This window comes from Lissotriton helveticus, chromosome 7, assembly GCF_964261635.1.
Source record: "Lissotriton helveticus chromosome 7, aLisHel1.1, whole genome shotgun sequence".
Lineage (NCBI taxonomy): Eukaryota > Metazoa > Chordata > Amphibia > Caudata > Salamandridae > Lissotriton > Lissotriton helveticus.
In genome coordinates this window covers 1,664,624,601-1,664,647,319 of record NC_136068.1, presented here as the reverse complement: position 1 = coordinate 1,664,647,319, position 22,719 = coordinate 1,664,624,601, and the positions used below count along the sequence as shown (strand labels likewise).

Sequence of the window (22,719 nt, the reverse complement as noted above, 5' to 3'; positions counted from 1 at the left end):
GAATGTGGGTTAAAATAAGTTAGGTAGTCCACTAAGAACACTTTAATGGTGTGGCTAGCTACTTGTTTAAAAAGTGAAAAGAGGGGTATAGAGGACCAAGGTAACCATTAGTACGGCCTCATTTCAACCCTCCAACATGGTCAACATGTTTCATGCCCACAGGGGGCAATTCTTCAGGACCAAAAATTGTGCTCATAAACTTAAAAAGTACCCTTGGGGAGACCTCAAGAGTACGGTTAATACAACCTTGTTAGGTCAATGCCCGGAGTTCAGCCAAAAAAGTACTGTCACACCGTCGGACCAAACTCAAGGTTGTCTCTATCTGCGCGACTGGTTCCAGTGGGGCGTGTGCTAGAGGGGTTGACCTTAGCCACAGCGGGACAATGCCGATAGGAACCTACCCCCACTCGCAGCGGCGTGTGGTGAAAACGCGAACCAGCCGGTAGAAAGAAAATAGTGGCTACCACAGGACTAAAATGGCCAGACGCTCTTCCCCTGGCATTGCTGTCAATGCGTTCCACCCCCACCAAACACCACTTGACCCCTTACGAGGTCGTTTTCGGCCGGCCCATGAGTATCTGGTCTGCACCCAAACCGACATCTATTCACGACGTCCCGGACGTCCTAATGTCTGACTATCTGTATAACCTAACTAAAACACTGTCTGTTATTCATCATCAGGTGCTGCAGGCCATCCCCGATGCTTCCAGGGGCCCCGGACACACCATCCAGCCTGGAGATTTCGTCCTAATTCGGAACTTCCAGCGGGAGAAGAGTCTGGAACCCCGCTGGACGGGCCCCTGGCAAGTCTTGATCACCACCCGAACAGCTCGAGTGGAGGGGAAGCGAAATTGGCTGCATGCACATCATTGCAAGAAAATCTCTCCGACCCTGACGTCGACCGAAGACGTGACCGCCCAAGAAGAGCTCCTGAACAAAGACCGACCATCCCTGAGCTGCTACCCTGAGACAGAGACACTCGAATTGGCGAAATTCCCTGATCCCACTGTGCCATCCAGAGAAGGGTATAACCTTGGCTGATCCTCTTGCAAGAGAACTACAGAGACAATGCCACTTCCAGCGGAACTATGTCGTACTTTTATCATGGGGTCTGGCTGAACAAAACCGGAAGAACTGCTGCTCCCTTCTGCCCTCTATCCTCCAATGCTTCTGTTCACATGGACATCCCCGCCAAAGAAAGGGTGGAGATGCAAGTATTCAACAATCCAGCCAGACCCACCTTCTCCTACCTCCGGAAACGAACGGCTGCCACCCTGACTGTGGCCCTATCTGTCGTCAATGTTTCGGGCCTTGTATGCATCACAGGCCATGGGACACAACTGGTGGGCCACAGCGCTTGCCGCATCACCAGAACTTTGGACTCAACCAACCCACCCTCTTTTGTCACCTCTCCAAACATGTACTTCGTCTGTGGTACAAAAGCCTACACCTGGCTCCCAAAGGGCTGGGGAGGTACCTGCTACATTGCCTTCATCCTTCCTCCGACCTATGTGGCTCCGGCAAACCATCACCGACAAAAACGAGCAAAGGACATTGAGCAGGCCGACTCCACTGGAGCACAATTCTTGGATGCAATAAAGGGACTTGTTCCACTTTGGGGTCCGATGGCGAACAGTCGTGCCATTCGGCATTTGTCCCAGGCAGTCGAAACAACGATGAACATTACAGCTGGTATCCTCACAAACAATACAGCCGAGCTTCAGGCGGTACGTCTGGTGGCTCTTCAAAACCGCCTTGTTCTAGATGTGGTTCTGGCGGACCGTGGAGGAGCATGCCGTATCATCGGGTCCAGCTGTTGTACCTACATACCAGACAATTCGCCCTCAGTCTACAAAGCCATTGAACACCTCCACAGACTCTCCTCAGAAGTTCATCAGGAACAAGACGGATGGTCACTTGGGAGTTGGTTCTGGAGTGCTGTAAAAGACTGGGGATGGAGGTTGTTCATGATCGTACTGATACCAATCGTCGTAATATGTGGACTCTGCCTGGGTATTCAATGCTTGCCGCCTCTGTGCTCACTGTTTGCTAACTGTATTTGCCCTAAAACTCCGAACTTTCGAAGCTGAACGTATGAAAGCTTTGTATGATATCGAAATACGTAATATAATGGGGATAGACATAAATTGACAAGCTGGCTAGATATGTTGAAAAGGGAGGACTGTTAAAATCTGGATTGTGGCGTAAACATTATCGGCGCCATCTTGTCCTTTTCAGATCCATACGTGCGCGTAAGCAGCAGCCATTTTGATTGCCATGGCCTCTCTGCCCACTCCCGATAGCTAGCGCGTCTCTCCCCCCTCACTCTCTTGTTTCCCCAAGCATCCCCCCCGCGCTCCGGCAACCCCCGATCTCTCCTCCTTGAACTATAAACGAACCATAAGCGCGATCCTGCCTCAGCGCAATATCCCGAGCCGAAACCATATAACCCTTTCATCCCTTCACAGGAACAAGCCTTTGATATCCTCTTCCTCCCTGCCCGATTGTCCAAGCTGTTCCCAGGCCACCGCCAGGCCCCTCAGATGTAGTTCATGGCCCCCTACTGTAGGAACTCACCCCATCAAAGGAGCGGGGATTAATCAACATCTTCGCACCCCGAAGATCTGACTGATCACACGCATCCCCGTTCCCAACGGAATGTCCAGCTGCGCGATAACCACCACATGCTGAGATCGGGGTGGGAACTCTACTGTAGATGTGTGTGGGAACGGGCCTGGACCGGGAATTCCGAGGATGTCTTTTCTGTCCTTCAAAGAAACATTACGGATGCAGTGTATGTAATAAAGCCATAAACCTGTGTATAAGAGGCCAGGCCTCAGAGATGCGGTTAGAGCACCGCGAGAAGATACCCTGTTGTCTGATTTAACGTGTTCTGCTCCGTCGGAATAAACTCCTGTTTCTAGCCTTCCAGTCTCCAGCGCCTGCCTCTTTGTTTGGTAATATCGGATGGTATGAGAGGCGGCTAACGCCGGGCAAACACTGAAGGTTCTTGGTCGACATCGGCTCTACCTTTTTACAATGTAATAGCAGTCAGATTACGGAGCGCACACGAACAGGAAGCCACTGATGCAGGGTAGGTGCAACTGACCGAGCACCCAACGCAAGCGTAAGTAGGATGCCCCACTTTGGTGGACAGAGCTTTCAAGCATGAGTCGAAGCCTTGGTAAACCCCCCCATTATACCCTGTGTCTAACTGCACTCGTGATGTTGTCTCCCCTCCCCGCTTTTACCTATACCCCTTTATTAGGTACTAGGGTGCGAGCCATCAGCTAGGACATGCCACGGGATACTATTTCCCCCCCATTTAGGGTAAGCTTTCACTCTCGCCGTCACCCGTGTGGATAGTATCTGTAAAAGCATTGCCCGAGCACTCCCCGAGACCTGTATATCTTTCCCGTGTGTGAGAAAGTACTGATGTCACGCAGACGGGGGACCGTGTGCTCCCGTTGGTGTCCTCCTGCACACTGCGGGATGCCTCTCTCCCGCCTCTGACACCCTGTGGTGATCTCTCTCACTACCTCACGGTCATGAATGTGCTCCATCTACAGCGCTAGTCCCGGCTTGCACTGGGGTGGGGCGGCAGCACTTGACAGGGTCAGTGCACATGCCCCCCCCTTGTTTTGCTGGAGGACTTACAGCTACCAGTACGCTATATTACGAGTATCTGTTTCTTCTCTCACCCATTTCCCCCTTTTGTTCTTTGTGACATCCCCCTTCTTTTTTTAGGTACTTTCTCTTTCATTAAGGATTATCTACAGTTCGAGATTTCAATCACCATAACTTCGAAGCCTGCCATGTGGTTGACCCTTCAGTACCTTTAACTTTATCTGGTTACCACCTCTTTTTGGCACCCAACCACCCACGTGCACTATCTCACTTCTCTCTAGGGCCTGAAGAAACGCCACCGATCCAGCAGTGGACATTTAAGGCATGAAACATGTCAACCATTTAGCAGTTACTTGGGCACATTAAGCCCCAGAGTAACCCACCAACATGTGTGGTTTTTTAACTTACCAAGGTTACTACGCTATTACAAATCTCACAGTGGATACCCTTAGGTATTTCAATATTTGTACATATTTTCACAGCATGTATTTCACTCCCTTTACCCCAGGTCCTAGCCCGAATACCCGCACTCACCTGTTGGCTTTTCTCTTAAAAGATCTCCGTGAAAGTGACCATTTCAATAGGTGTCCCGTCGGGCATTGCAGCGCCGGCCCGACGAGGAGCATAAGCCCAGGGATGAAACTTGACTCCCTTCGGGAAGTGTGAGGGATAACAGTAGATGCAAGACCTTACCCTCCCCATCAGGACTAGTTCCTTGAGACTGGGGATGTACATCTGCCTCTCCTTCTCTTCACCCTTTTTCTACAACCTTTCTTCTCACCCCTGCTCTCCACTTTTTTGATGAGTGGGTGATAATTTACACCCTGCTCTTGGTAACCTTATCATTATGACATAGTTTTATCTTTGTTTGGGCACACATGGCATATTTTCCATTTGCATGTCCACATAATTAGAGTGTTTAGACCGGTGCGTTACCATTTATGTATACATACAAATGTACAAATCTATAGGTTATGGTTCCGCAGCCCTGAGGAAGTCCTTTTTTAAAAAGATACACGTGTTGGCAGTGCCGGTACTATCAGAATTAAATGGCACTTGGCTGCGCTGGTAAAACTTGGACAACATTGTGTCTTGTGGATTGATTACGCTGCACATTAACATGTGTCATACATGTCCTGCCAAGCAGGTCTGCAAAGTCTTTGCCAACTCCCAAAATGTGCTTTGTCTCAGGGCCAAGAGGTGAATGTCGTGAAGTACTGCCCAGTGCCAAACCTCCTGTGCCAACTGTGAGAGCTGGGGGGGTGCCCCTCTTTGCTTCCGACTTTAGAACACAGCCATCTTGTCTGTTATTATGACCACAGTCTTGTGAGCACTCGGTGAAAAGCACTGAGGACTCTCTGGATGGCTAGCAGTTTCAAGTAGTTAACGTGGTGGCCCATGGCAGCGAACAGGCCAAGTGTCCTGGACTGTCATGTGATGAAGGTGGCGCCCCACCCTGTTCGAGAGGCATCTGTGGTAATGGTCACTTGCGAAAGGGTGTCTAGAAAGTCTCTGCCCTTTCAGAGGTTGTTGGTGTCCCACCAGTGGAGGGAATGCTGGGCCCTTGTTGATTCCAACGCTGGAGTCACCCAATGGCCTTCCACTTGTGCCCACTGTCTTGCCAAACAATCCTGTAAAGGACACACAGGTAGCCTGGCATTGGGCACTATTGCCATGCAGGAAGCCATCATGCCCAAAAGTTTAATTACAATTCCTACAGTAATGGGAAGTTGTGTCTGGAGGAGCGCAGTAGCTGCTTGAATGCCTTCAACGCCACAGCACCCCTCAACGCCACTGAATCACTCTACACCACTGAATCACTCTACGCCACTGAATGTCACAGCACCACTCAGCGCCACAGCACCACTCAGCGCCACAGCACCACTCAGCGCCCGCCACAGCACCCCTCAACACCTCAGGGCCACAGCACCCCTCAACGCCACAGCACCCCTCAACGCCACAGAATCACTGAAGGTCACAGCATCACTCGCCACCACTGAAGGCCACAGCATCACTCGCCACCACTGAAGGCCACAGCATCACTCTGAACCACTGAAGGCCACAGCATCACTCGCCACCACTGAAGGCCACAGCATCACTCGCCACCACTGAAGGCCACAGCATCACTCTGAACCACTGAAGGCCTCAGCATCACTCGGCACCACTGAAGGCCTCAGCATCACTCGGCACCACTGAAGGCCTCAGCATCACTCGGCACCACTGAACGCCTCAGCATCACTCTGCACCACTGAACGCCACAGCATCACTTTGTGCAACCATTCAACAACAACTGGTTCTAATATGTTCTCTCAATGTTTCAAGCTTTATTACAAATGTCACGGTTAATATTTCACTTCTGTTCTTGGATTTTCATCACAATAAAATACACTGAACATAATCTTCCCAAAAGTTATTTACAAAAGTTTAAGCTATTGCCGTTATAAATTACAATAACTTATTTAAGTATTAATTATTTTTAAAAAAAGCCATTGTTATTTGTAATATTAATACATCTAAGTCATGTAAATACAACACATATTGCATTACAAATGCTATAGGCGTCACGTCTGCGAAAGTTAAAACTAATGGCATTGTAAATGACAAAGCTATTAATTTCGCTATTTTCAAAACCAAAACATAACTAAAAAATGTGTCATTTACAATACCAATAGCTCAAACTTTCCTAATGCGAGACCTATTCCATTTCAAATGCTTGTTTTGCTTGTAAATAAGTATGGTGAAACTCCAACTCCCACAATGCTTCCTTATTAGCTGCTGTGGAGTAATATATAAACATTTTTGGAGAAAAGACTTGCGTACTGTGAAAACAACCCAGCGAGGTTGAAACGCGCTGGTGGAGCAGTTTTGTTAAACAAAAGGAATATTAACTTTGAGATTAAAAAGCACTGGCAGTTGTGAAAATATCACATACGGAACAGTTGCAGTATAGGTAGAAAGAAACACTAACTCAAAGATCGGATGGATAGATGGAGAAAGGCTTAAAGAAGAAAAGGCAGATTTGGCTCAGTGCATTGGCAGTGTTGAAAAGTACAAAACTTTTTTAAAACAATCAAGAGATGGACAAATCAAAGTTCACCCCACCTTATAGCGGCTGTACAGGTCCTCCAAATCTTCGGGCTCTGGGCCCAGGAATGAGAGTCCAGTCTGGGGTCTTGATACAGATAAAATAGGAGTTTCATCCTGACAAAAATGGCAAAAAAAAAAAAAAAAGTCATGCTAACATTTGTCATCGACAGTGAAGTATCTGCAGACTAGAGGTCGCCCAACGATATGTGGCCAGTGACTTAGTCTGCAATAGTGCAATGCAGCGGATCAAGTACATGGCTAGCATGCAGGGCAAATAGCACGTCAACCTCACTTTTTTGACTGGCAAATTGGTATGAAACAAATGGATAGGAGACATTTTAACGCATCTTACCCACGAAACACATTTTTTTCCTTTGCAAGGGTATACTCCTTCAATTTAATGGAAGAAGTTGACGCCCATACTTTCAGGCATGTGCATGATCTACATTTAGCTTCCTTGCATGCACCACCTGTTTCACCCTGCAATTGTTCTTTTCAAAGGCATTACAGCAATGAGGACGTACTTCAGAAATGACCAATAATTCCCACTATGGTAACTATAATCATATACACTCCCAATCCTACTGCATCTACTGGTGACTTCTAAGATGCCTTGAATAGACTCAATATTGTTAGGAAAAGTTTTTCAAAAAAGAAAAAAAGTGTCAATGTATACAAGTACAAATCACATTCTATTGTAATTACAGAAACTCGAACAACTATATTCAAAAATGTCAACTGAAATGTTAAGAACCATGTCAAAGCTAATAAGCTTATGAATGCATCAGTCATATTTTCTCATCATGTATTTATCAGTCGTATTTCTCTGGCAGATATCACATTCTAGTCCCCACTTGTACAATAACCTTAATAAAAGTGTACATACAAAAATACCTATTTAGCGAGATGGTTTTAAATAGCAGCAGTGACGCAGTAACATGGTAAGAGTTCAACTCACTTAAAGGATGCTTCGAAAAAGCGTTAGCAGTGGCAAAAATACCAGTGCAAGAGAAAAGCGGAACCATCATTAGAAAGAAGTATTGTTTCAAAAATGAGGTGGGTAGATGGAGAAAGTTAGACTTGAAGAATAAAAGGCAAGTTTGGCTCATTACAGGTTGCAGGCGATGATATTAATTGTAATTATAAAGGTCTCAATACCATCGAAAAACAACTCCGATGCATTTTATTTGAAACTGTGCACAACATTCCCTCTGTTTGGAGAACGGTGACAACACTGACACAGAGGTAAACACTCAAAGAACGCACCCTAAGTGAAGAACTCTAAGACAACTCCCAGGCTGAGGGCTTCTGTTATTGAGGGAAGAGATTCATCGCATCCCTGGCACAACTTGGACAAGTGCCTGTGACTCTTAACTGGTTCCTTCTGACTGAAGAAAGAGACCAATCACTCAGACAGGTCTCAATGTGTATCACTTACTAGGAAGTCAATGTCCGTAACCCGCTTTTCCAAAGGAGGCTCTTCCTTGCAGTAGGAGTATAGATGGCACTCCTCAAGAGGATTCAAATTACACTGATAAAGATATTCCAGCATTTTGAGGAGCACCCGACTCACACAGCGGATACAGTCCTAGGTGTAGAGAGAGGGATACGTGAACGATAAAGATAAGGTCAAGAATATATCACACAAAGAACAGGGGACTAACATTATCCAGCTATCCAAATATTCCCTGGGAAGACAAACACCGATTTTGCAGAGGCCTCCTGTCAGTGAGGAAAACGTTCTAGAACTCCAAGAGGTATTCACACTAGTCACAGCATTCCAGGAGAGCACTGCATTATCAGACACTTTTTGTACCTCCAGGTTATCGTTGTGTTCCAGGCTTTTTTAGCAGTAACAAATTCCAAACAGGTCTGATCCTGGCGAACCGTCTCAAAAGTCACCTGAGGCAATACTATATACCTCAGACTACTAAAATATCTATATTAATCAATCATCTCATTTGTAGAGCGCACTACTTATCTGTGAGGGTATCAAGGCGCTGGGGTGAGGGGGAATGCTGCTACTGCTCGAAGAGCCAGGTCTTGAGGAGTCTTTTGAATGTCAGCAGGTTTTGGCTCTGTCGTAGGTGGGTGGGACGGGTGTTCCAGGTCTTGGCGGCGAGGTGGACGAACGATCTGCTGCCGGAGGTCCTCCTTCGGATGCAGGGGAGTGTGGAGAGGTCGGCGGAGCGTAGCTGGCGGGTGGGAGTGTAGAAGCGGAGTCGTCTGTTGAGGTACGCTGTTGTGGAGTGCCTTGTGTGCATGGGTGAGGAGCTTGAAGATTTCCTCTTGTTGACGGGGAGCCAGTGCAGGTCTCAGGTGGGGAGTGGTGTGGCTACGGCGAGGGATGTCGAGGACCAGGCGTGTAGAGGTGTTCTGGATGCGTTACAGCAGTCTCAGTAGTTCGGCCAAGGCTCCTGCGTAGAGGGCATTTCCGTAGTCCAACCTGCTGCTGACGAGGGCCTGGGTGACCGGTCTTTTCTTTCGGTGGGTATCCACTTGTAGATCCTGCGGAGCATGCGGAGGGTGTTGAAGCAGGAGGAAGAGTCTGCGTTGACCTGCTTCGTCTTGGAGAGGGTGGGGTCGAGGAGGACCCCCATGTTGCGTGCGTGGTTGGTGGGTTTTGGAGCTGTTCCCAGTGCGGTCGACCACCAGGAGTCGTCCCAGGCCGAAGGGATGGATCCGAGGACGAGGACCTCCATCTTGTCAAAGTTCAACTTCAGTCGGCTGTTACTCATCCATTCGGCGACGGCCTTCATTCCTTCGTGGAGGTTGGTTTTGGTGGTGTGGGGGTCTTTAGTGAGGGAGAGGATCAGCTGGGTGTCATCGGCATAGGAGATGATGCTGAGGTCGTACCAAGCCACGTGTGACTAACTATATTGCAAGTGGTTTCTATGCATGGTTATTAATATATTCCTACAATGACACATTTTTTTTAAGTGACTCCTTGTTTGAACAAACAAAGTCCCTGGAAAACGAGTAAGCAATGTTTTTAAAGAACACTACCAGCTCTAGATCAGACCTAGCGACGCAGGAGGGTTTAGCAGGGAGGAAAAGTGCAAAAATTAACAGTGCTACTGTAATTATTTTTGTTGAGTATAGTGATAAATACCATTCAGGGAAGGAATGGAAGACGTGAATTTAATTACACAATGGGCAGGCACAGTATACAGCCAACAAAAGACAACTGACAGTTGCGACACAAAAAAGCAGCACGAGCATCATTAAGAGAACTATGTTCAAAGACACCAGCTTTACACTAGGAATGAAGATTGTTTTATATGAATATGCAGTGAAAAAGATCACGACCAAACCATTAGTACTGGAAACAGAAAACTCTAGCAATGAAGCCACCCTGGTGTGCAATCGTTGCAGCCTGCTATATGCGTTGGAAAGTTCTGGGAAAATACCATGCTCAAAGCACAAGCAGATAAACCACTAGGACATATGAATACTGAGGGAATAGAAGCGTTCACCGGTTCCGGAAAAGTTAAGTGTTCAAAAAGGGAAACTGGGGGAATGCTATCAGTTAAACTATGGCATTACAATGAAAAAAGAAGAATAGGAATAGAGAAGCAAATAAGAAGACGAGAAATGATTTACGGTACCGCATTAAAAAAATTAAGCACAGCAACATAAATAGCCAATACTATAGCAGGTAGTAAAGAATGTGCTAGATTATGATAAAAGGCCTTTAATTATCAGTTTCTTAAAGGTTGAGGGTAGGGTGCCAGAATTCCAAACTGCAATTCGTTCGATTCCTCACAAATCCTTAAACCGGATCACAAGGGGATATTTATGCTATTAGGAAACCACCGAAGCAACGGTACAGACAAGACTTACTGAAATGCAGGCCCCACAGGAAGCAATATGCTTCACGTAAGTCGTGATAGGGGTAATTAGGGTGGGAGGGTAGGCAGGAGGTCGGATGGCAGGCAGAGAAAAGGGTAGGAAGCAAGGGCAGACGACTATCCCTGTATTACAGTTAAGAGAGTAGGGGTAGCGTAAGCTTAGAGATGAAAAGGTGCAGGTAGGTGATTGTTAAGCAGTGGCATGCAATCACAGTTGCATAACTCTCAGTCTTAACGTAATTCAGGCTTTAATCTATTATGTCTAGGGTAACCAGACGCCCCGGTTTTCAGAGGACTGTCCCGATGTTTTTCCTAATTTTAATTACGTGTCCCGGTATTTGGGCCAAAGGTCAGGTCATCCTGCAAAGCAGAATTAAAAGGTATGCTCCGCTTTCAGAGGCGTATCCGAAGTCTGAACAACTGTAAGTCATCTATTTATTCTGTCAGGCAGCTCCCAGTAGAATGTGAGAGTGGGAGCTGCGGGGTGAGGGGGGCCGGCGGTGGAGGTACTGTCATAGCTAATATTATGTAAACACAGTTTTATAAATATGTGCATTCATATATAGATATATCTATACATAAAGGCACACCATTACAAAACTACGTTTACACAAGGTAAAGGCATATATTTATAAGACACCTAGCATATATAAAGGCCCATATTTTTACATGGCCACACAAAAACCGGGATAGGCCACATATAGTCGTGAGACTAAAGGCTTTAGTCCTACTATTATGTCTGGCTGTCTCCGTTTTTGCTTCTCAAAATATGGTCACCCTAATTATATGTCAGACACCCTAATATACATAGATTTGTAAAGTAACACTATAGTACTGAAGAGAGAGAACGTAATTTTAATACGGAGGTAAGTCCCCCGGATGGACAAACTGCAATGTTATACACTACACGAGCCTGCAAGGGTGGAATGATTGGACTGCAAACTTATATTAAGTGGTATCAGGCGAGCAACACCCATTGGGCTCACCGGGCTTCAGCCCCCCCCCCCCGTCGTCTTCTTCAGCCCGGGCTAATTGACACGCACTGAGATGACTGCGCATCGGAGCTGAGAATGTCATTGTTATTGATGCATTCTGAGAGGCCCGGCAGCCCGAGCCAGCCAGCCTCTGAACAGTATCAAGTAAACCCCCAGCCCCCCCCTCTTGTTTTCCTTTACTAGCGCCGAGGTGATATCCTTGCCTGAAGGCAGGGATTTCACCTAAGCACTTGATGTGTTCAGCATGGGGTGGGAGTGGGAAGATGCACACAGCAGGGGGAAAGGGCTGGCCAGTGCAGGTGACGCTTTTCCTTTGTAAAGGAATTTCTGCTGGTGTCATATCCCAGGGTTTGCTGTCTGTGCACTTGTATGGATGTGTATTCCATACAAGTGCACAGACCGCAAACCCTGGGCTATGACGCCAGAAGGAATTAATTTACAAATGAAAAGCTTCACTTGCACTGGACATCCCATTCCCCCTGCTGTCCATGCACTTGTAGGGAATTCACATCCACAGCGCACCTCACCAGATAAATGGTGAACAGGGCCATGTATCTTTCTCTAAAGAGGAGAGTCCCCTCCGAATATGAATATGTAGTGTAAGTTTGTAGTGTTCATTTTTTGGGGTGCTAGTGGGTAATTTTAGGGTTCAGGGTGGGTTACGAATTGGGGTGCCAGGGGGTAATTGTAGGATTCTGAGTGGGTATGGGTTTTAGGGTGCCAGGGATAATTTTAGGGTAGTAATGGGTTTTGGTGTGCCAGGGGGCAATTTTAGGGGTCAGGACTGGTATGGGGGCCAGGACTGGTATGGGGGGTAATTTAGGCGTTCAGGGTGGATGTGGGTTTTGGGGTGCCAGGGGTAATTTTAGGCTTCAGGGTGGGTATGGGTTTTGGGGAACCAGGGGTAATATTAGGGTGCAGCGTGGGTATGGGTTTTGGGGTGCCAGGGGTAATTTTAGGGTTCAGGGTGGGTATGGATTTTGTTGGGCAAGGGTGTAATTTTAGGGTTCCAGGGGTAATTTTGGGGGTCAGAGTGGTAATGGGTTTTGGGGTGCCAGGTGTAATTTTAGTGTTCAGGGAGGGCATGGGTTTTGGGGTTCCTGGGGTAATTTTAGGGTTCAGGGTGGGTATGGGAATTGGGGTGCCAGGGGGTAATTTTATGGTTTAGGGTGGTAATGGGTTTTAGGGGGCCATGGGGTTGTTAGGGTTCAGGGCAGGTATGAGTTTTAGGGTATGAGGGGGTGGACATTTTAGAGTTTAGGGTGGGTGTGGTTTTCGGGTGTCAGGGGGCAATTTTAGGGTTCACGGTGGGTATGGGTTTTGGGGTGCCAGGGTGTAATTTTAAGGTTTAGGGTGGTTAAGGGTTTTGGGGTGCTATGGAGTTAATTTTAGGGTTCAGGGTGGGTATGGGTTTTCGGGTGTCAGGGGGGCAATTTTAGGATTCAGGGTGGGTATGGGTTTTGGGGTGCCATGGGGTTCATTTTAGGGTTCAGTGCGGGTATGGGTTTTGGGTTTGTGAGGGGGGGACATTTTAGGTTTCAGGGTGGGTGTGGGTTTTCGAGTGTCAGGGGAGCAGGGGGGCAGTTTTAGGGTTCAGGGTGGGTATGGGTTTTGGCAGTGGCGTCACTAGGTGGGTGCGGGGGGTGCGGACCGCACCGGGTGACACCAACACATGGGCTGACACCAATCTGCACTGCAGCCTCACATCTGCTCTCACCTTTACTGTCGCTCCCTGTGCAAGCTTGTTCCTCATGCTGTTCACACTCGCCAGCGTCTCGCAGGAGATCTGCAATTCTTGACTACAATTTTCTTTGCTCACAAGGCAACTCTATAGCAGCCTAGCTCATCTGAGGGTGCATGGTTTCCTATTTTTCAGTATCTTGCACAGTCTTCAGTGAACCAGTTCCAAATTTCAGCTTGCTTCTCACTACAGTGCAACCTGTTGATCGCACTCTTGTTTATACAAATCCAGGGAAGACAGATGGAGTAAGAGAGAGAGGGAGACAGAGGGAGCTAGAGGGAGTAATACAGAGAGAGGGCGCTAGAGAGAGCAAGACAGAGAGAGAGGGAGATAAAGGAGTAAGACAGAAAGAGAGAGGGAGCTAGAGGGAGTAAGACAGAGAGCGAGAGAGCTAGAGTGAGAAAGACCGGAAGAGAGGGAGCTAGAGGGACTAAGACAGAGAGAGAGGGAGACAGAGGGAGCTAGAGGGAGCAAGACAGAGAGGGAGAGGGAGCTAGACAGAGAGAGAGGGCGCTAGAGGGAGTAAGACAGAGAGAGGGAGCTAGAGGGAGCTAGACAGAGAGAGGGGGCTAGAGGGAGTAAGACAGAGAGAGAGGGAGCTAGACAGAGAGAGGGAGCTAGAGGGAGTAAGACAGTGAGAGAGGGAGACAGAGGGAGTAAGACAGAGAGCGGGAGCTAGAGGGAGCTAGACAGAGAGGGAGCTAGAGGGAGTAAGACAGAGAGAGGGGAGCTAGAGGGAGTAATACAGAGAGAGAGTGAGCTAGAGGGAGCTAGACAGAGAGAGTGAGCTAGAGGGAGTAAGACAGAGAGAGAGGGAGCTAGAGGGAGCTAGACAGAGAGAGGGAGCTAGAGGGAGTAAGACAGAGAGAGAGGGAGACAGAGGGAGTAAGACAGAGAGAGGGAGCTAGAGGGAGCTAGACAGAGAGAGGGAGCTAGAGGGAGTAAGACAGAGAGAGAGGGAGCTAGAGGGAGTAATACAGAGAGAGAGGGAGCTAGAGGGAGCTAGACAGAGAGAGGGAGCTAGAGGGAGTAAGACAGAGAGAGAGGGAGCTAGACAGAGAGAGGGAGCTAGAGGGAGTAAGACAGTGAGAGAGGGAGACAGAGGGAGCTAGAAGGAGTAAGACAGAGAGAGAGAGGGAGCTAGACAGAGAGAGAGGGAGCTAGAGGGAGTAAGACAGAGAGAGAGGGAGCTAGAGGGAGTAAGACAGAGAGAGAGGGAGCTAGAGGGAGCTAGACAGAGAGAGTGAGCTAGAGGGAGTAAGACAGAGAGAGAGGGAGCTAGAGGGAGCTAGACAGAGAGAGGGAGCTAGAGGGAGTAAGACAGAGAGAGAGAGGGAGCTAGAGGGAGTAAGACACAGAGAGAGAGAGAGCTAGAGGGAGCTAGACAGAGAGGGAGCTAGAGGGAGTAAGACAGAGAGAGAGGAAGCTAGGGAGAGCAAGGGAGAGGGAGACAGAGGGAGACAGAGGGAGCTAGAGGGAGTAAGACAGAGAGAGATGGAGCTAGACAGAGAGAGGGAGCTAGAGGGAGCAAGACAGAGAGAGAGAGATCTAGAGGGAGTAAGACAGAGTGAGAGAGAGATCTAGAGGGAGTAAGACAGAGTGAGAGAGAGCTAGAGGGCGCTAGACAGGGAGAGGGAGCTAGAGGGAGTAAGAGAGAGAGAGAGGGAGCTAGAGGGAGTAAGAGAGAGGGGGCTAGAGGGAGTAAGAGAGAGAGAGAGGGAGCTAGAGGGAGTAAGACAGAGAGAGAGGGAACCAGAGGGAGCAAGACAGAGAGAGGGAGCTAGACAGAGAGAAGGAGCTAGAGGGAGTAAGACAGTACCTAGCGCCGTACATTTCTGACAGAGGTGGTCCATGCGGTAAGTCGTGAGGGGGTGACACCATGAGTTACCCGCACCGGGTGACACCAACCCCAGTGACGCCACAGGGTTTTGGGGTGCCAGGGGGAGAATTTAATGTTCAGCATGGGTATGGGTTTTAGGGTGCCAGGGGTAATTTTAAGGTTCAATGTGGGTATGGGTTTGGGGGGCAAGGGTGTAATTTTAGGGATCAGCGCGGGTATGAGTTTCTGGGCTTCAAGGGGGTGATTTTAGGGTCCAGAGTGGTAATGGGTTTTGGGGTGCCAGGGGGTAATTTTAGGGTTCAGGGTGGGTATGGGTGGTAATGGATTTGGGGGGGCAAGGGTGTAATTTTAGGGATCAGTGCGGGTATGGGTTTTGGGGAGCCAGAGGTAATTTTAGGGTTCAGGGTGGGTATGGGTTTTGGGGGGTAAGGGTGTAATTTTAGGGATCGGCGTGGGTTTGGGGTTCTAGGTGGATGATTTCAGGGTTCAGGGTGGTAATGGGTTTTGGGTTGCGAGGGGGTAATTTTAGGGTTGCATGTTTTCTCCACTTGACCTGAGCATTAATCGATCCCGTTTATCTGACATTTTAGCCCCGCCCCATTAATTAACATTAGCCACGCCCCTTCATTTGCCATGTTAGCCCCCCCCGAAATTAAGACCTAGTTGCGCCCCTGAGTGGTATACTTATTTTTTTTATTTTAGGAGAAATAAGGCATGCAACCTTTAAGATAGATAAGCTATATTTTTAGCGTACGAATATAAAAGTATCCGTTCAAGGATTGTTTTGTAAAAGTAGATGGTGGCGGGTGCACTTTCAATTGCAAATTAACGAGATGTACATTACCTAACGGTATTTGACATGCAGTAGTTTCAAGGCCTGTTTGTTATAGAGTTCTTTACAGCCATTTGCTGCTCGGAGTACTCACCAGGCCTTTATGGGGAGTCCTGTACATTAATTTTAATTTAGGGGGAGCGCTAATCAAGATGTTAAGTCTATTGAAAAGAGTACGCTCAAAGTCTGTTATGAGAGGAGGTCGTGGAGCACTTTTAAGTATGCCCGATTAGGTCGAGGTCCATTTTTTCTTCTGCTTGGAGGGGGGGTTTATGATACTGCACCCTAACGCTGTTTCAAAACGAGTGTTACTTTAACGAGGAAGGATGAAAGCGATAGTCTTTAATATTACTATACAGTAGTAGTTAGGAACATTTCAAGTGACATTTTCAGACACAATCAAATGTAAAATCAGTTTCTAGAAATCGGCGGTAGCAGGACCAGTGTTCCTCTATGCAGACCTCCGCTTGCCCTCCCTCATTAGTGTTCTTCTGTGCAGACTTATTCTGCTTGCACTCAAAGACCCTGCAATCAGTGATTAACTATGAGCGTCCAGATGTCACAGCCAGTAACCTGTCTGAGACTAACTTCAGACAAAGGACCTACATTAAACGACGCACTCCAGAGCTGACATGGCTGCGGCCCACACCCCGGCATACCTGCACTTTTTCAGCCACGGCAATTCCTAACTCCTCCATGACTCGGGATTTCTGTTACTCTGCCGGGCGGCACCGCAGCAGACTTAGGACGTCACTTCCGCTCACCAATGCACAGGGGACGACGGGAACTGTGGTCCTCCATTAGCCACAACAGAAACTATGTCTGTCACCCATATACTTGCAGACGTTCCCCTCAGATGCCGCCCAGCTTTGAACTAGACATACGTCTCTGCCCTCTGAGATACTTCTCTGCACTGCCTCATGGCTACTTACGGACTGTGTGTCAATTACGCAACTGCTTGTGTTGCACCTTTTTCATGTCCCTAAATTTAAATCCATGCAGATGCGTAATAAGCCGATAAATAGATTTTTCATCAATTGCAAAAGATCGTACTTTTTCCCTTTAAAGGGTCCTCTCTTACGCTGTCAGTCAGTAGCAAGATGGCGTTACTCATAATGTAGAACTAGAAACGAACTTTTGATGTTGGTGACGCAAATCCTGAGCGCTGCACTGAAATGTCCGGTAACGTTTACCCGTAAGAAAGGCCGGATACTAGAACGTACAAACAAGCATTTATAGCTGCCAAGGTTTCTGATTGATTATGTATGACATTTTCATAATTTCAGTGGAATTATGAGTGACATTCAACTACTATGAGTGACACTTTCTCGCAAGCAAAATCAAGCACTAAAGACCAGCGAAACATATAAATATCAGAAATTACACCCAACTGACCAACAAGAAACTCTGAGAAGATCTTAATACTGCTAAAAACGCCAGAAATGGAAACGCTGATATAACACATGTACCAGAATAAAGTAGCTTTAACCAGCTAATTATTGTCATAAATTTCTTAACAAGTGTTATCAGGGAACTGCCAAATGTGTGACACTTAGGGTAACATTTTCTCTCGAGTAAAACAAAGCAATGAAGTGCATGGAAAGAGATAAAATATCAGGCACTTTTGATCAACGAGAAACCCTAAAATACATTGACACTGCTTCAAAACCCCTGAAATAGAAGATCAAGATACGGATACGAAATGCTTTTTCTGCAAAGAAGATATGAAAGTAAAGAAGTTGTCATAAAACCTTTCACATCCCTATGTCATTGCCCTTTATTGCGGCCTGATACAGGTAAGCAAGTGCTGCACAGATTAAACGAACACAGGGCAGATATGTTATTCAGGCATGTAGAAAAATAATCAAAATCACCTGAAGCTGGTAAATATTTGCAACCTTTAACTGAACATGCTACAAACAACAAATGCACATAGAAAGCACTTTAAACGTGTTCTAGCACTGATACATGACTTACTTAGAGTAATTACAAAACACAGAAATAGAACGTTACAAATCAATAAATCGGATTTTGTTTCCAGTTCTATTTAGTATTAAATCCAGGCATTAGCAAACTTGATAAAACAAACTTCTCTTGGGAATGTGACAACCCTAGTCAGAGTGCTTGACTCACCTGACTACTGCTGTCCATTCCACCACTGCCTGGGAGTGGGTCTGAAGGCTGAATGCTTTGCCAGCTAACAGTTTTTTTTCACATTGTTGAGGTGCGACGTGTTTCGGTGATTCAGCTGCAGTTTAAAGCTGAGTCGGAGGGAACAGAGTGCCACAGGCAGCTCTCCTCAAGATTGTCTTGCTCTAGTTTGCACTTGGCAGTAGTTTTTTGATACAGGACCCCGAGCATGTTATTTTCACCTGAGCACCTGTGATGCCTTCCTGGGGGCTGGCAGGATAATATAGTTAAAAACATCCTGCCAGTCAGGAGCGCTGACAACCCTGTGAAGGTTTGAGGTTGACACACAGTGCACTGCCAATTAAGTGTCATTTGGACAAGACGACGCCAGCCTCATATGCTCTCTCTCTGTTTACGGCGGGCCGTGCGTACCTGAAAAGAAAGTTTAATTTGCCCGCGACTATCACTCATTACTTGGCCATAATCCATACATGGTGCAAGGGTGGCGCCAGTTGCCAAAAACATAGAAAGGCAAGGCGCCACCCCCGGATCATTCAGTGCCCGGCACTCTGCCGCAATTTGATTACTGTCACAGAGCATAAGACAGTTTCTATATTTATGGTGCTGCAGTCACGTGAAGCTGCGCTGCAGCCCGGGCTGAAAGTGAGTGGCTGATTGAATGCGGCCAGCTCATGTGAACTGGTGATAATTGTAATGCTTCCCATCAGCAGGGTATGGTCAGGCAGCACAGTGTGCGCACTGCACGCACCAGGCTTGCGCTGCTTTACCAAATGGAGCACAGCTCCTACATCAGTCTCACTTGTGCCACCAACGGAAATGGTGTTGAAGGGCGATATGAATGCATGACAATGCATTTTAATGCGGTGATGCGCACCATCACACTAAAATGCGTCAGTCTCACGCCTGATGCGTGATACTTGGCAGGGCTGCATTTACAATGCAATGGTCTCGTCTTTGTTAAAGTTAGTGCCATTGGCATTGCTCATGACATTATTTTTGTTTTTAAAATATATAAATAAATGGCATTGTCATTTAAAATGCCAATAGCTTAATCTCTCACAAATGCGAGACCTATTGCATTTGCACCCACACACACACACACAGAGGCACACACAGAGCCACACGCACCCACACACACACACAGAGCCACACACAGAGCCACACGCACCGACCCACACACATAGAGCCACACGCACCCACCCACACACAGAGCCACACACACACAGAGCCACACACACACACAGACAGAGCCACACACACAAAGAGCCACACACACTCACACACACAGACAGACAGAGCCACAAACACACACACACACACACACGCAGACAGAGCCACACACACACACACAGACAGAACCACCCACACAGACAGAGCCACACACACACAGACAGAGCCACACACACACAGACAGAGCCACACACACACATACAGAGCCACACACACACACACAGAGCCACAAACACACACACACACAGACAGAGCCACACATACAGAAACATATGCTCACACAAACACAAGCACACATAGAATCACATGCTCTAATACAAAAACACCCAAATACATGTCCACACCATCACACGCACAGACATGCACAAGCACACAGAAATGTGAACATAGTCTTTCATACACGCACAGGCGCACACACACACACGTGCGTCCGCACACACCCCCTCAAACACGTACAGACGCTCACACAAAAGCACAGTATGCTGCTTACTTAGGTGCTTCAAGGTCGGCTTGGGCGGTGGGGAAGAAAACCACTCACCCTGGTCTCACAAGGGTATGTGTCGAGTGCAGGCGAGTTGTGTGAGATCGGCTCGCAAAAATAGAATGGATGATGATGTTGGAGTGAATTAGCGGACTGGAGGCCTGTATGGGGTATCAAATAGGCAGCCAAGTGTCTCTTCCGGTGGGTGACCCTCTGGCGTATGTGGTTGCAGCATCGCGGGCTCGGCGCATGGCAGGCAGCGGCCTTGAATCCAGAAATATGGCGCAGGGGTGTGGAATTTTCCAAATAATCTAGTTGTCCAAGGGACAAAATGCCACTGAGATCTACATGTCCTGTAAAATCCACTTGTCCCACCTACTCCCGCCCCACATCAAACATAAGGGCTCCGGCTGACCGAGAAATATTAATATATTTTTGCTTTATTAAAATCAGTAAAGCTGTGCAATAATAATGCTAAAGGAAAACTTGACAAGCAGCGATATTATCCCTTTTATCCAAACATATAGAAATTGAATAGAAATACAACAATAAACGATTATGCATGGCAGGATGCTCTAATATTAGCAATACTTCAACAGTTATGATAGATGTGGCCTTTTATGTCCGGACACATGCTTTGTGCCTCCTTTTGTAAGCCAGAGATCAATAGCTCTGCTGGGGTCATAATCCTCAAAGTTGGGTCCTTCTACCTTAAGAAGCATTAGGTCTTGGAGAACATCTTGATTTAACCGTGTTCTTAGTGGGTTCTTAATGATATTCATGGCAGAAAACACACGTTCAGCTTCTGCTGTAGATACACTGAATGTGAACATCATCTCCACAAGCTTCAATATATTAGTCAACGAGTAAGGTTTTGTTGCTAGCAGGGTGGAATATGCAGGCAATACAGGAATACCTTTGGTCTGAAAGCTTTTCATATGGGTTTTAAGTCCACAAAACTCCTCTACAATTGCCAACCTCTCGTCTGTGGTGAAAAGTACCTCAAAATGTTGTACAATTGCCTCAATATCAGAGAGCCCATATGTATAGAGCTCCTCTCTACTTTCTGGCCACAGTGTATAATCGAATGCCTGAAAACCTTGAACCGGCATGCAATTAAAATTTTCAAATCTCTTATCAATGTACTTAACCATACTGTCAATGAGCTCACTGTCACTTTGGATTGTTGCTGCTGGTGGGCAGTGTCCTGATAACTTTATTTCCCAGCCATCAGTAGAAATGTGTCCAAACTTCTTTTCTTCCGGGTGGTACAGTTTTTTAAACTGCTGCATATATTCACCCAGCTCACTCTTTAGGCCTACTAGGGTCAATGCACACTTCTCTACAGCAGGTGGTACATGCAATAAAAGCAGTTCATTAGACTGAAAGAATTCTGAAAGCTGAGACACTGGCTTCAGAACATCTCTCAGACTGTAAAGGTTTTTTATGAATGTAAAACTAGTAACAACTGAGAGGTACTTTTTTGCCTTAGCAGCAGAATCATCACTACCAGCTGCGACCTGTCCCAAGTGTAGAACCACTGTCTGCAGGTTTTGTTGCATGGCTGCCAAAGCCCTGGTTTTGCTGGATACCCATCTAACCTGTTTAATATCAGTGAAATGAGCAAAGTTTTCATCAATTATTCTTGAAATTTCTTTGGCATCTCTTCGCCTCTTAGGACTATACCAATAGAATTTGAAAATCCATTTCAAAGTTTGCTCAAACTGACCAATAGAGGGATGGGATTTTACAGCATCTAGAATCCCAAGCTGAAGCTTGTGAGCTACACAGTGGAATGGGAGAAGAAAAGGAATGTCTTTCTTCAGGAGTGCTGCAACCCCTCCCTTAGATCCCATCATAACTGCAGCACCATCGAAATTGACAGCGATTAGTGATGGACCCGGATGTTCTGTAGACCTCATATCTACTAAATCCAAAGATAACCTTTTGATTCCTTTAACTATACCGTCCACGACTCCTGGAGCATGTGCATGTTCAAGTGGAACAAGATCTGCAAATAGAGTGTAGGGTTTTCCACCATTGACTACTCTGACCAGTACAGTTTCCTGTTCAGTGATGGCACTATCTGTGCTTCCGTCAGCAATAATGCAGATGAAGCGAGAATTTGAAACAATTTTTTTGATGTCCTGTCGAAGTATATCCGCCTCACATCTAATGAACTCTGAGGCTTTTTCGCGGTTTGCATAATTTTCTCCTATATCTACACCTGCTTTCTTCATAGCCCTACATAGGGTGTCCATGTCTGAGAGTGGCTTTCCTTGTTTTGCAATTAGGTAAGCATTGTTAAACAAGATGGTCAGTTTCTTTCTTTCTGTTTCCTTCAGTTTTTGCAGTGCTTGCATGATGAGGGGCTGCTCTGTAGGGACACTGGATGTTGAGGTACTGGCTGTAGGAGTCTGACATTGCAAAGTGGTTTCTTTCATTTCCTGGCGGTGCCATGAAACACATGTCATATGTGCCTTACTAGTTTCATGAGCTCTGATTGGTTCAATGCGCAACTGGTCACATCCACTTAAGAATGCATTCCTACCGGAACCGGAATAGCTGACTGCTATTGTAGGATATTTTTGGCAAATAGTGCAGTACATTTTTGGTCCTTCCCCCTCTGGACTTTCCTTCAGGGCTAGCCATGGCCAGGATTCCACCCAGTGTGACTGAAAAACTCGTTTTCTTTTTTCAGCGTCATACTTTTTGTTCTTAGTTATGTTAGGATTCTGTGCAGTGGTAGGCCCAACTTCAGTTGTTGTTTTTTGGTTTCCTTCTCCTGGACTATCTTTATCACTGTCTTTATGTTTTTTGAATCCAAAGCTGAATAGACTTTGTTGAGACATATTTGCCTGTCAACTAGACAAAGTAATCAAGT

At 46.8% G+C, this 22,719-nt stretch overlaps 1 protein-coding gene across 1 annotated transcript in view; it reads right to left on the bottom strand.

Moving 5' to 3' along the window:
- Positions 1-16,784, bottom strand: part of PSMC4 (proteasome 26S subunit, ATPase 4) — a 70,315-nt gene extending 53,531 nt beyond the window's left edge. The window contains exons 1-2 of the mRNA XM_078655360.1: positions 16,633-16,784; positions 6,730-6,828 (exon numbers count right to left, since the gene is read on the bottom strand). Of these exons, the coding sequence (XP_078511486.1) occupies positions 6,730-6,828; positions 16,633-16,671 (138 nt within the window). The 5' untranslated portion in view covers positions 16,672-16,784. The remainder of the gene's footprint in view (positions 1-6,729; positions 6,829-16,632) is intronic.
- Between the last annotated feature and the right edge of the window lie 5,935 nt (positions 16,785-22,719).